We start from the raw sequence: 14,647 nt of genomic DNA, 5'->3' as shown, positions 1-14,647 counted from the left end.
ATTAGCACGGGAGAATGGGTACAAAAAAGCACGTAGACAGGATACAAAATAGCAATGGTATCATAAGTGACAGTGATGAAAAAGACAAGGACAGGTGTACAACATGAAATCTTATCCACTACGTTGCTAAATATATACAAAAATACAAGGTAAGTGTAAAGCAATTTCTGTGGTGCAAAGTAGAAGGCAAAAGTCCTCTTCTGGATTTCAATAATAACCAGTCTCTTTAGGATATCCAATGGCAGGTATAAATCCTATCATAAGTCTTCACTGTACTCACAGCAATCATGTAAGGTAGGCCAGTACTATTACCCTCATACGGGAGATGGGAGAGCATCTGAAACGGTGAAGGTAGAGGCATGACCAAGGCCACCTGGTGAGTTTGTGGCACAGATGCCCTTTCAAAGAGCATTAGGGTTGCCAACTGCCAGGTAGTAGCAGGAGATCTGCTAATTCATCTGATCTCCAGCTGATAGAGATCAGTTCCCCTGGAGAAAAATGGCTGCTTGGGCAATTGGACTCTATGGCATTGAAGTCCCTCCCCTCCCCAAACCCCGCCCTCATCAGGCTCCGCCCCAAAAATCTCCCGCCGGTGGTGAAGAGGGACCCGGCAACCCTTGCTGGAGATCAGTTGTAACAGCAGGCAATCTCCAGCTAGGACCTGGAGGTTGGCAACCCTAAAGAGCATTATTCCCAATGTGGAAATCTCAGGGGAGTTCTCTGTCAACAGGCACTTCCTCATGGCCTGCTGGGACAATTTCCAAACACGTCAACCAAACAGGTCTTCACTACCTCCAGAAGCGGAGGTGCCCAGAAGTGATTCAGAGGAAAGGCATGGCTGAGCACAGATGAGCTGGCGCACTCTGGGAGTTCCTCTGAGCAGAAGCAGAGAGAAACAAAAAGAGTGTGTCATCCGCATGACACAGATCATTCTCCAGGTACAGAATCCACACCAACTGGGATGGGGCTAGGCAAGGAAGCCCATTTTAGGTGCCCTAGAACAGCAAGGCCTGCCTCTGCATCTCCTAGAGTCACCTGCTTTTGTGAGTAGATCTGATTGGCATATGCTGCTTTCCCTGGCATAGAGTTCAAAGCGATAGGGAAAGCTTTGCCTGTATTCTAGGGTTGCCATCTGGGGAGGGGAGGGACCTCAGTGCGGTATGAGACTAAACAGTCCACCCTCCAAAGAAACCATTTCCTCCAGGGGAACTGATCTCTGTAGTCTGTAGATCATTTGTAATTCCAGGAGATTATGGTTGCCAACCTCCAGATATTAGCTGGAGATCTCCTGCTATTACAATTGATCTCCACCCAATAGAGATCAGTTCATCTGGAGAAAATGGCAGCTTTGGCAATTGGACTCTATGGCAATGAAGTCCCTCCCCTCCCCAAACCCCTCCCTCCTCAGGTCCCACACCATAAACCTCCCGCTGATGGCAAAGAGGTTATCTGACAACCCTACAGGAGATATCCTCATCCCACCTGGAGATTGGCAACCAGACTTTTTTATCTCTGCAGTTTATTGCTTAGGATCCGGGCTACTCTCCAAAAGCTGACTGCAGTGCCTGCCTTTTCTTGGCACCTGAGCTTGAGTCTCTGGCTGTCAGAAGAGCAGCAGCTGGTTTCGGCAGGGTGGCAATAACCCCTCCCTGACTGGTGCCAGCTCACTCTAAATCAAGGCTCAAAAGCTTTGCAGACAGAGGATTTGGTTGCTGTGTAGAGTTGAGGGCTGCCATCAGTTTAGTGGTCCTTCTCTGGTCCCACTGAAATGTATTTTCAAATAAAATCTAGGGGCTAAGGCTTTCCCCATCATCAGGAAAAAGTATCACCTGTTCAATTTATTTGTCTTATGTTCTTGCTAAAGGTAGGAGAGCAGAGGTGAAAAAAAATGTGGCACTAGGGTTGCCAACCTCCAGGTACTATCTGGAGATCTCCTGCTATTACAACTGATCTCCAGCCGATAGAGATCAGTTCACCTGGAGAAAATGGCTGCTTTGGCAATTAGACTCTATGGCATTGAGGTCCCTCCCCTCTCCAAGCTATGACCTCCTCAGGCTCCGCCCCAAATACCTCCCGCCAGTGGCAAAGAGGGACCTGGCATTCCTATGTGGCACCCTACCTATGTACGATGTATCCTATACCCAGCCATGGTATACCCAACTAGAATCCCTAATATTTGGTGCTAGGCTTGTTTATTAGAGCACAAAAACTCCTGAACTGATGAGAAAGCATAAGGAGAGGCACAAAAACGGTTACATAGCTTCCCTCTTTTTTCTTTGCAGGGGTTTTGTATAAGATTGCTCGCTGTTCAGAGGGAAGAAATGTCCTGTCCCTTTAATGGAGGCTGAATGGGATGTTATTCACTAGGTGAGGTTAGTGACTTTGGTGCCCTGAAAAGCTTCAGCTGTCCATTTCCACACATTAAGTCTGTATTCAAGAGACAGGACTTTTTCTTTCTCCAGGCCTGTTGGCAACCCTACTTTGTGCCTTTAACATTTGTGTGCACTGCACAGGTGCGATTCTAAAGGTCTGCATGCACCTCTTGCGTTTTGGGGGTCAAACAATTCAAACAGTCAGTCTGCCCGGTTCCTGCTCACAGGTCGCAGGAGTCCTTCCCAATCGATGTGTGCTTTGGAGCAAAGATTTCCCGTGAAATTTTATCCGGTCTGTCTGCTTGCCTGACTCAGTGCCAGGAGAATGTTGTAGGCAGAGAAGCAGGTCAGAGTGAAACCCAATTACCCTGAAATAGATGGGCCCTACTCTACTCAGCGCACAGGTGAAAGGGATCTGTACCATTTTAAGGAGATGGGGGGAGCTCCTGACCAAAAAAAAGTCTACCCATGTTGATGGTTTCTTTTTTGGGGTTTTTTTTTTTTTTTTGCTGTGTTGCTTTGATAATGGGACTTCTCCCACATACATCCAGAGAGCAGTTTGACCCCACTGAAATTTATGTTCTAAATCCTCTTTTTAAATTACATTTATCCAAAATCTCACTACCTAAGCTCATAACATGCTAAATTCCTTACCAGCTGAATTGGTCATGTCTTAAAACCTTGTTGTGTATCAGAATGTACAACAGTTGTGTTAAAATTTAAATAAAAGGTACTCGATGTCTAGTAAAAACTTTCAATTTTTTCTGTCTCCCCCCCTTCACACAAATATAGTTGGTTATTTCACCCAATGAAGTAAGCATATTCCAGCACTTTGCCTAGCTCCTTCCTGACATCTGGAATTTTCATCTGTCTCCAATATCCAACACATACACAGTGGTTCCCTGGTATGAGTTTCACGATTCTTCAAAGTAGAAGTCTATAGCTGAAGAGCTGATTTGTTCCATGCAATGAGTGGAATTTTTCTTCTCTCTCTGTCCCCTTCCTGGCCTGGTTACCCATTTGGGATATCAAGGTCACAGTGCTTGCAAGGAGAGATGGAACTATGAACTAGCAAAGTTCCCTCACCACCGTCTAGCCTCTTGATCTGGTACCCATGTGGCCTCAGCGCCTCCATCTCTTCTCCAGCCCCTTTCTTCCTTCCCACCATGCATGGTTGGTTCCTGTTCTCTCAAAGCTCTTGATCAGTGGTTCTTTAGCTGTGGGTCGGGACCCAAAATGTGGGTCAGAGGTTGCTAGCTCTGGGTGGGGAAATACCTGGAGATTTTGGGGGGTGGAGCCTGGGGAGAGCTGGGTTTGAGGAGGGACCTCAGCAGGGTACAATGCCATAGTCTACCCTCCAAAGCAGCCATTTTCTCCAGGGGGACTAATCTGCAGAGATGAGTTGTAATACTGGGAGATCTCCAGGCACCACCTAGAGGTTGGCAACCCTAGAACCTTTTCACAGGTGGGTCGCGAGGCCAGGAGAGAGGAAAAGAGTGAAGAGAATCTGGGAGGCTTTATGGAAAGTTTGGCTTTGCCAGGGCATAAGTAGGTTGTTCAGTGTTGCTCAGTAATACTATATATAATGCTAATACAGAAAAATAAAATACAAAGTACAGTGGATTTAGAAGAGGGTCACACTTCAAGAAGTACAAGAACTAGTCCCCTAAGTGTAATTTTGCCTTATCTTCTTTCTTGGCTATTACTCCATGGAGGTCCCAGTAGTTTAACTCTCCAGGGTTTTCAGCAGAGGTCTCTCACATCAACTACTACCTGATCTGGAGATGCCAGGAATTGAACCTAGGACCTTCTATGTGCAAAGCAGATATTCTGCCATTGAGCCATGGCCACTCCCTGACTGTTGGGGAAGAGGACAGTGGGAAAACCTGCAACCATCGCCATTTTCTTCTGATGGATCACTGGATCCAACCCTTTGCATTAAAAATTGGCATCGGACTAGCCAGTAGAAATTGGTGTGTGTGTGTGATAAAACATTGTTTTCAACTTTGTATAGCTCCAGATTCTACACATTTCTCAACCTTAATGGGGTCAGTTGATCTGTGATGTGTCTCTCCCTCCCCTTGTAAATTTCTATTTAAATCAGTAGGTAGATTCTAATGGTGTTCGGGTCATTTACACCCCAACTGCATTGAATGGGAAACTGAAATGAACATACAGTACAGGGTGAAAAAGACAAAATTACATTTTCTCTCTGGTTCTATCCTTTTACTGTCAAAACGAAATACTTAATAAAGGGTTGACTTTTTTCTGTGTTATCCAGTGTCATGCTGAATGCAACTCTCAGGGCTTTCAAAAAAATTTCTTTGAGGTAAATTGGGGTCCAGTAAAGTATTTTATTTTTGGTTTGGGCAAGAGTTTAAAAATAGGGCTGTAGTAATGTTTGTGGAATTTTAAGCAGAGGTGGCATTATTCATTATATACAGTTTAGAACGCTTTGTTCTTAACTTTATAAACTGGCGTCATTGTGTTTGTTCATTGCCCTTATTGGCTTTGCTTTTAATTGTGTAATCTGCCTTTTAATTACATTATACCGCCCTTATTGCACTGTTGGTCATGGGGTAATCTGCCTTGAATCTTAGAAAGGTGGATTGTAAATAAAGCAAATAAAAAAAAACAAACATTACGACAACTAACTCCCCCAATAATATATTGAACGCCACGTACCCTGTATGCCTCTAATTGTACAGCCCATTCCTGACTTTGAGGGCTGAAAGTCTTTAGGAGGAGCGCAGGGGGCCGCGCCGGCATCCGTGCCCCTTGCGCCGGCAAGACTGGCACAGACGCCGGCGTCAGGCCTCTAACACCGCCCTCCCTGTGCTGCCCTGGGACACCAGCTCAGCCTCCTGATGGCGTCCTGATGGCGCACTCCCATGCACCATTTTCCCAGGGGGCATTTCCGGGGTGGTCTAGAAGAGGAGCCCCCTTTAGGCGGCCTCCTAAGCCGTTTCAGGCCAGGAATACCCCCTTTGCCCTCACCTTGATGTGAGGCCCTCACCAGGTCCCTCTTCACCACCGGCGGGATGTTTTTGGGGTGGAGCCTGAGGAGGGTGGGGCTTGGGGAGGGACTTCAATGCCATAGAGTCTAATTGCCAAAGCAGCCATTTTCTCCAGGCGAACTGATCTCTATCGGCTGGAGATCAGTTGTAATAGCAGGAGATCTCCAGCTACTACCTGGAGGTTGGCAACCCTAGAGGAGACTGAATCCACCAGCTCAGCCCTTCCCCTCAGGAATGGGCTGAATGTATTTCATTTAGAGAATGCTGCCAGACACACGTTCCCCTATCGCAGAGCTAAGGTGAAGTAAGAATCTACATCTGGTAAAATTCAGCGCAGCCCTTAAATGCGTTGGGGCTCTTCCTGGTTACGGTTTCTGGCCACCCTCGCTCCTGCATACCGTGCAGTATGGCTCACACACACAGGACCTGCACATTAACTTCCCACATCTCAGGCTGGGCTGACCTTGCCTCATAGCCCTGGCTCTGCCTCTCACGTGATGTCCTGGAGCTATATCATAATTAACTCATAGATTTTTCCATAAGACTCAGGAGGGCAATCGCTTCCGAGATGAGGCAGGGCAGGAACTCAATCTACAGGGGGGAAAAGAACTATTGATCAGTTCTCTGGTCATTGTATAAATCCCGTCCACCGGCTGCTTCCGGGCACTGTCCTGACACAGCCGGTGGTCATCCTACCGGTAGCTTTGACACAGACAGTGGGGGCTTGTGTGACGATTCTCTCTCTGTTTCTGCTGCTTTTAAAGGCACAGGATCAGGACTGGCTAAAAAAAAATGTGCCTTAATAGAAATCATACACTTCCCTGTTACAACATGTGCCTGGATGTGCTGAGACCCAATCAGGGCCAAAGTAGGTTGAATGACAGATGGCCCTCAAGGACATTCCCTGGCTTTAAAAAAAAAGCTAATTAGTAGCTCCATCTAGAGTGGAAACCTCCTGGTGGGGTCTGGAGATCTCCCAGAACTACATTTTGATCACCAGACTATGGAGGTCAGTTCCCCTGGAGAAAATGGTTGGTTTGAAGGGTGGACTTTATGGCATTACATCCTGCTGAGGTCCCTTCCCTCCCCAAACCTCACCCTCTTCAGGCTCCCCCCAAATCTCTAAGAACTTCGTCACTCGGACTTGGGAACCCTAGCTCCACATTTTAATAAATCCTATCAAGATCCTATTGCTGGAATTTTTTGTTTCTCCTCTAGCTTGGCCCTACAACCAGCCCCTCAGCCGAGGGGGCTGAAGAAATATCAGACTCCTCATCACAGCACTAGCAATAGGCTTTGTGCCTTACCTTGGCCAATACTAGACCACTTATTGAAGGAAATATATTTGTGGTTGCCAGCTTTCTTTCTTTCTTTCTTTCTTTCTTTCTTTCTTTCTTTCTTTCTTTCTTTCTTTCTTTCTTTCTTTCTTTCTTTCTTTCTTTCTTTCTTTCTGCATTTGCCTTTGTGCTTTTGACAGCAGCCTGACAGAAATTTAGTAGCGGGAAGATTTTCCTAGTGGGAAAAGTGTCACCTTCTAAACTGTCTGGCTATCAAGGCTGTCATTAAAGATGCATTAAATTTACGCTGTGAATTCCAGGGAAGATGTTTTATGCATACACAACTCCTTCCTAGTGGATACAGTCCACTACGCGAAACGACTGAATTCCGGGGTGTCATCTTCAGCTTGTGACCTTCACCTTCAATTCTATCTCCAATTTTCAATCAGGATCGTTGCAACCAGTGTCTTTTCACGCACGTTGGACTTGAATTAGACTATATATATGAAGGATTCATGGAGTATTCTATGTGGTTTTGAATGGCATCTGTAATGTTAACCTTAGTAGAATTTTTATAAAGTTGTGCACTGATATTTTGGGATTGCATTTTAGAATTGTTATTTAGGTTCTTCTGTATACTTGGTGGCCTCGTGGTGGTTATTTCTTTGCATTAAAGATGCAGGAGCAGAAAGGAGTAGAATCAGGACCAGTTTGTTTTTTAAGCGGCATGGAAGCTGGACATATAGAACAATAACTACCCTATGTCCAGACAGAATAATGACTAGTGACTGTGAGACGGAGACATAATTGATCCATGTGTTCCTCAACAGCATTTAGGTTGGCTCTGGTGTGTCATTTAGGGTTACCAACAGGCCTGGAGAAAAATGTCCTGACCCTTGAATGGTAGTTTAATGTGTGGAAATGGGCAGCTAAACCTTTTCTGGACATGTTCCAGCTTGTCTACATCTTTCTTAAATTGTGGTGCCCAAAACTGAGGTCTAACCAGAGCAGAGTAAAGCGATACCATCACTTCACTCACATACACACCCGTCAGCACAAAGCGCATTTTGCTAGATCATCATAATCCCTGGGGTCATGCCGCTGCCCGCACTGCGACGTCATCTCTCTTTCCACTGCTGGAGGCAAAGGTTTCTTCCCAAGGTGGTGTCTTGCATGATCCAACCTGCAAGCTCCTTGACACACACCTATCTGAGGTGAGATTCAGCCCTGAGCGTGCCCATCTTTTTGCAGCAGCACATCAATTTTCCCCTGATTCTGCATCATTATGCCCAAGCCATTATGGGAGATCGGTTGCTGTGGTGGAAACAGCTGAGCCTGACTAGACTTGGGCTGAAGAGGGAAGTTGCCTGCTCTCTCTTCCCTCCCCATCAAACCCTAATGCCATACAAAACTGGAAATCAAACTATTGCAGTCATAGCTATGACCTGTATTGGCTTTTGTCTTTGAGCAAATCCAAGGCTTTACTGTGGCTGCCTGACACCCAGGGGGTATGCAAGTTGGTGTCCTAAATTCTGCCATGGCTGTCTAGAGACAGATGCCACCACAGAAATCATTCGGGTACAGTTTTCAGTTGTATATTGCTTTTATGTGTGTGAGAAAGAGAGACAGACAGATTCTGACCTGGATAGCTCAGGCTGGCCTGATCTCATCAGATCTCAGAAGCTAAGCAGGCTGGACCCTGGTAAGTATTTGGATAGGAGACCTACGAAGAATCCCAGGGTCGTGACGCAGAGATAGGCAATGGCAAACCACCTCGAAACGTCTCTTGAAACGCCTTGAAAACCCCACCACGGGTTTCCATAAGTCAGATGTGACTTGGCGGTGGGAGGGAGAGAGGGGGAGAGAGAGAAGGAGGGAGAGAGGGAGAGGTGGACAAATCTCTCAGATTATAATAATAATAACAATAATGACTATGGTTCTTGTAGGTTATCCGGGCTGTGTGACCGTGGTCTTGGTATTTTCTTTCCTGACGTTTTGCCAGCAGCTGTGGCAGGCATCTTCAGAGGAGTAACACTGAAGGACAGTGTCTCTCAGTGTCAAGTGTGTAGGAAGAGTAATATATAGTCAGAAAGGGGTTGGGTTTGAGTTGAGTCATTGTCAGCTCAAACCCAACCCCTTTCTGACTATATATTACACTTCCTACACACTTGACACTGAGAGACACTGTCCTTCAGTGTTGCTCCTCTGAAGATGCCTGCCACAGCTGCTGGTGAAACGTCAGGAAAGAAAATACCAAGACCACGGTCACACAGCCCGGATAACCTACAAGAACCAATGAACTCTGACCGTGAAAGCCTTCGACAATAATGACTATATCTAATAGTAAAGTAGGTGGCTCATGCTGATTATGGGAACAGCAAAAAACAACAACAGGCAACCCACAGATAAGGTAGGGGTGTCTACATAATGCAAAGGGATCCAAAGTATGTGGCAAATGTGATTTTCATACATTAACTGGAAAGAATCCTCTCCCCCTTTAAAAAAGAAAATCCGATGAGGACCAATCATTCTCCAGAAGAAACAGGTTGAGTGCCACAGCAAGCAAGCAAGAATCTGTTATTAAGTTCCCAAAAACCTATAGTATCCTGGGGTTAGGTCCAATAGTTTATTTATATCCTCCTTTACCTTGCTGAAATCTTTGCAGGTGTCGTGTGTGTGATATTTCTACGACAGAATGTTGGAAAGGGCCACGTGCCCAATGCAGAACTGGATCATTCGTTGTGACATTCCTTTTGTTGTACATGGCATTTATTTATCTGCTTACAATTTGTCAACCTTAATAGCGATCTCACTATCTATTAGGGGCCTCTGGCTATTGCAGAAGCAGTATTCTGGGTGGCAGCCACCAAAATGTGGCACCTCCTACCCACCACGTTACCAGAATCAGGACTCAGGCTCTTTTCATACAGGCTTCAAAGATTTATTTGAACAAGCTTCATGTTGCAAGTGTGTTTCCGGTTTTAGTTAGTTTTGGCTGCAGCATGATTTTGACTTCTTTTTTTTTTTTTAATGGGTTTGTTCTAAGTGCATTTGGCATTAAGAATCTTAGTACTGAAAAGCAAGCTATTCATAAAAGTTAATTGGATGGTTTTCATTTACTCCATTAATCATTCTAATTTCTGCTTGTGTGTTCTCCAATATCTGGCAAAAAGCCTCATCTAGCTGCTATTAGTACATTTAAAGAATGTTGGTAAACATCCTGCCCATACTCAATTTTTAATATAATTAAGAAAATTCACCATAGTCAAATGCATCTGATGGGAGTGCTGATGCAGTAAAGCTTACTCTGGCATACATTTTGTAGTCTTTAAGGTGCCACTGGAGTCCTGTTTTATTTCATCGGCTTTAAAGGAAACAGACTATGAAACATTTCATTCATTCATTGTTGTAGAAATCTGACACTACTTTTTTTTGCTTAGGTATCTCTGCAGCCTATGAATGAGACCCTCCACCCCCTTATCCTCATCACAGAACAAATGCTTGCCGTCTACCTTTTATGAAGTTTGAATGGAGTGAAGTACTCTAAGGCTTGGCTGCTACAAGCAAACCAGAGGTGATAGAATCATGGAGTCGGAAGGGGTCATACAGGCCATCTAGTCCAACCCCCTGCTCAAGGCAGGATCAGCCTAGAGAGCATCCCTGACAAGTGATTGTCCAGCCTCTCCTTAAAGACTGCCAGTGAGGGAGAGCTCACCACCTCCCTAGGCAGTTGATTCCACTGTCAAACAACTCTTACCATAAAAACCCTTTTCCTAATATCCAGTCGGTACCTTTCCTCCCTCTGTTTAAACCCATTATCGCGAGCCCTATCCTCTGCTGCCAACAAGAACAGCTCCCTATCCTCCTGTAAGTGACAGCCCTTCAAATACTTAAAGAGAGCAATCATGTCCCCCCTCAGCCTCCTCTTCTCCAGACTAAACATTCCCAACTCCCTCAGCCTTTCCTCGTAGGGCTTGGTCTCCAGGCCCCTGATCATCCTCGTCGCTCTCCTCTGCACCCGCTCCATTCTGTCCACATCTTTTTTTAATTGAGGCCTCCAGAACTGCACCCAATACTCCAGGTGAGGCCTGTATGACATCTTGTGATTTGGATGTTATGCTCTGTTGATGCACCCCAATAGCTCTGACATCCTGCAAAATGTTGTGGCATGCTTGTCAGCATGCCCTTTGGTTGCTTGGGAGAGCAGGGTGGCCCTGATTCCTTTAGGGAAGCACCATGAAAATCCTTGCAAAATACACACACCTTCTCTAGCACCAACATGCCCATTTACCTGTCACGTTCTGCTCTCCTCGCCTTATTTCTTAGGATCTCCCAACCATAAGAAAATGCGGCCATTATTTCGTTCATTACTCTCGAGGGAACCCCAGCCCCTTTTCTCTTGATTTGGGGAAGATGAAAAGAGCCCCACTCCACTCAGAATACTTCCTGGTCTTGGTTATGCCCAGTAGCCTGGAGAGTTAAGATATTGTTTCCTCCAGCCTCACTTTATCCGATTTAACTGGGAGGATCAACTGATCTCTAGCATGGTGTAGTGGCCAGACTGTTGGACTAGGATCTGGGAGACTAGGGTGTTCTAGCCCCCATCTGCCACGGAAGATTGCTAGGTGACCTTGGGGCAGTCGTACACTCAGCCTACCAGGGGTCGGCAAACTCATTAGTCAAAAGAGCCAAACATCAACAGTACAACGATTGATATTTCTTTTGAGAGCCAAATTTCTTAAACTTAAACTATATAAGTAGGTACACTGTTTATTAACTTAATAAACTTTAATTAAAGCTTTAAGTCTTAATTAAACTATAGGTACACTGAATAAAACTTGATATCATACTTAATAGTGATCTTATTTATTGATAAAAATTAAATTGTAAGTTCCTGCCATTTCCCCCTCCCCGACCGGAGTCCTCGTCTGGAGGCCTGGTCTACCGCCATAAAAGCCTATTGGTAGACCTGGCCTCCGGCTGAGCCACTTTGGGAGGCCAGGTCTACCCATTGGCTTTCTTGGCAGTAGACCTGGCCTCCGGAGGCCCATAGAAGCCAACTGGTAGACCAGGCCTCTGAAGGGGGACTTTTTCCCCTCCTCGGAGTCCAGGTCTACCGACAAGAAAGCCAGTGGGTAGACATGGCCTCTGAGGAGGGAAAAAAGTAAGTAAGGTATCCATAAAATTAAATCATGACAATGACTGACAAACACTGTACATTTTCCCCATCTGCATTCTCAAAACTCTGCAGGGGGGCTTATTGTTGAGTTGTGCATCTGAGTGGCAAATCCAAGGTAAAACCTCCCATTCACAAATGGCCAATAACCCCCATGCAGAGTTTTGAGAATCTGGATGGGGAAAATGTGCATCTGAGTGGCAAATCCAAGGCAAAATCTCCCATTCACTGGCAGGGCGAAGGTCTCGCCTGTCCGCACCGACCCCCGAACCACGGCCCCTCCCAAGAAGCCGGCTCCGCTATCTCTCCCCCACCCCCCGGTCAGCCAAACGTCCACCCACGCTCAGCCAGGGATGAGGATTTTGTCCCGAGTCGGCAGACTTACCTGCCGACGCGGGACGACAAACCGACGACTCAGCCGACTCTTCTACCCCTTGCAGACGAGGGGAGCGGGCTCCCAGCTGAACAGCAGTCCGGGAAAGAGGCGCGGGCAGCCGGGGAAGCAGGAGGCGGGGCAGGGAAACAGCCTGGCACACCCCGCCTAACAGCTGGGCAGGTGGAGCCCCACCAGCCTCGAGACGGCCCATCGCGAGGCGGAGCCTGCCTCTCCCCCCCTTGCAGCAGCAGCCTGGGCGGGCGGCCGCCGCCTCTCCCCGCCACCTCTGATCCCTCCCCGCCGGGGGGGGGGAGAGAGAGAGAGAGAGAGAGAGAGAGAGAGAGAGAGAGGAGGTGAGGCTGGGGGAGGGGGCGCCGCCTCCCGCTCGCCTGCTGGCTCCTCCCGCCTGGGGCACGCTGAGCCCGGCGGGAGCGCAGCGCCTCTGCCTGGCTGGGCGCAGGGATGCGGAGGAGCCGCACTCAATGGGCCAAAGAGCCGCATGCGGCTCGGGAGCCGCGGTTTGCCGACCACTGGCCTAGACTACCTCACAGGGTTGTTGTGAGGATAAAATGGAAACGTGGGAAATGTAAACCACTTTGGGTCCTCACTGGGGAGAAAAATGGAGTATAAGTGAAGTAAATAAGCACATTTAATGCGGTTGCGGGGTTAATAACCAAGTAATCCTACATTCCTGAGGCAGAGCAAACTGTTCCCCCCCACACACACATTGTGACCTCCCCCAATGCAAAAAGATTGAAAATGAGATCTGGCCAATGTTGTGGGCAGGACATTTTGTGGATTTGATTCTCCACCCATGCCCTTCTTTGTCAGAGGGATCCTTCAGCAAAAAAAACCCAAAAAGTGTGTACATGTGGGAAGGTTGTAAGCATGTAGGGATAAGGCAGAAGGGTTGGGAGAAGGGCTCCTCCTTGTGAATACAAGCAAGCACTGCAAGGATATCTCACATGAACACATGAAACTGCCTTATACTGAATCAGACCCTTGGTCCATCAAAGTCAGTATTGTCTACTCAGACCGGCAGCGGCTCTCCAGGGTCTCAGGCAGAGGTCTTTCACATCACCCACTTGCCTAGTCCCTTTAACTGGAGATGCCAGAGATTGAGCCTGGGACCTTCTGAATGCATGCCAAGCAAATGCTCTACCACTGAGCCACGGCCCCTCTAACCACAAAACAGTGACAAGAGCCACCTTATATTCTTCATGGCCCTTTCCATCACCTGGGTTGAATCTACCTGGGCTCCCTCCCCTGGAAGGAGGGCTGTGGAAGCAGACGTGAGAACAATGGGGGTGGTGGTTCAGATGTGGTCTAATGCACAGTGATTTAGGAGAGCAGTCAAACTCAAAACTTCACTGCAAACTGGTATGTTTTATTTCAGTTCCTCTGGCACAACTTTCCACAAAGAATCTTGGGAACAAGAGCTTTGCAAGGCTGCTGTGCTTCTGTGTTGGGGATCTCGCTGCCATACCCCTTTCTGTCCAGCAATGGGAAAATGAATTTTGGCTGCCTTGTAGATACAGGTCGTGCCTCCAGGTACAAGCAAATCCACCCTCCTCTTTCAAGAACTCTCTTCTCACAACTACGTGAACCTTTTATTTAAAATTAAATTTTGTTAAAAGCAATCAAAGGCACGAAGAGTTTTTCAAAAATAACCCAGGTATGAATATTTCTTATCTTGGAAAACAATCTTTAATTCTCCCTGAGCCTTCTTGCCCACGTCAGGGGCAAGGATCCCAGATTCAATGACTTCTGGACCCTGCCATGACACAAACCACTGACTTTCACACTGCTCGCTTGGCCCCAAAACAAACGAACAAAAACAGCCTGAAAGCATAGATGAACGAACAGGTCCTGGAATTTGTAATGTTTCACAGTATATCTGCTTCTTCCCACGCAAAGATATCCCTGTGCTTTGCGTAATCCGAATACTTGTTTTGTACTTTTTGTTGGCCAGATGAGATACCCGACAGAATGCTCCTCCTCAGTCCCAGTTACTAGCACTGGCTGGTTCCCCGAGCGCTCCCGGATACGATAAAACTAGCTTGCAGGACGTTAGAAGAGGCAGAGGTTTCCTGGAAGGGTTGCTGCCCCCCGGCAAACAGGGTGAAGGTGCCAGGCTCCACCAGCCACTGGCCGGACCACACTGCTCTCTGCTGGTAAGATAAATGGAAGGGCACCTTCACCGCACGTCCCACTGGCACTGCCACCCGGTGAAAACCAACCAGCTGCCAGCGAGGCACCGGTACGGACGCCTTCCCCCAGCAAAGGTAGAGCTGCACCACCTGGAGAGAGAAGGAGATGTTAAGGGGGAGAAAAGGTCAAGACTCGCCTTCCTGCTTGTCTCCATGTGGCAGCCATGGCGCTATTTGGAAACCATGCCCCCTTTCTACCGGATATTAAGAATACCAAAG

The 14,647-nt window shown here is 47.1% G+C and overlaps 1 protein-coding gene across 1 annotated transcript in view; it reads right to left on the bottom strand.

The window, feature by feature from the left end:
• Positions 1-14,214: 14,214 nt before the first annotated feature.
• Positions 14,215-14,647, bottom strand: part of LOC130475165 (uncharacterized) — a 33,021-nt gene continuing 32,588 nt past the window's right edge. Inside the window, exon 15 of the mRNA XM_056846903.1 lies at positions 14,215-14,518. Coding sequence (XP_056702881.1) covers positions 14,231-14,518 — 288 coding nt within the window. The 3' untranslated portion in view covers positions 14,215-14,230. The remainder of the gene's footprint in view (positions 14,519-14,647) is intronic.

Source organism: Euleptes europaea, chromosome 3 (genome assembly GCF_029931775.1).
Source record: "Euleptes europaea isolate rEulEur1 chromosome 3, rEulEur1.hap1, whole genome shotgun sequence".
Lineage (NCBI taxonomy): Eukaryota > Metazoa > Chordata > Lepidosauria > Squamata > Sphaerodactylidae > Euleptes > Euleptes europaea.
Note: the sequence above shows the minus strand (reverse complement) of the source record. Positions and strands in the feature narration are given on the sequence as shown.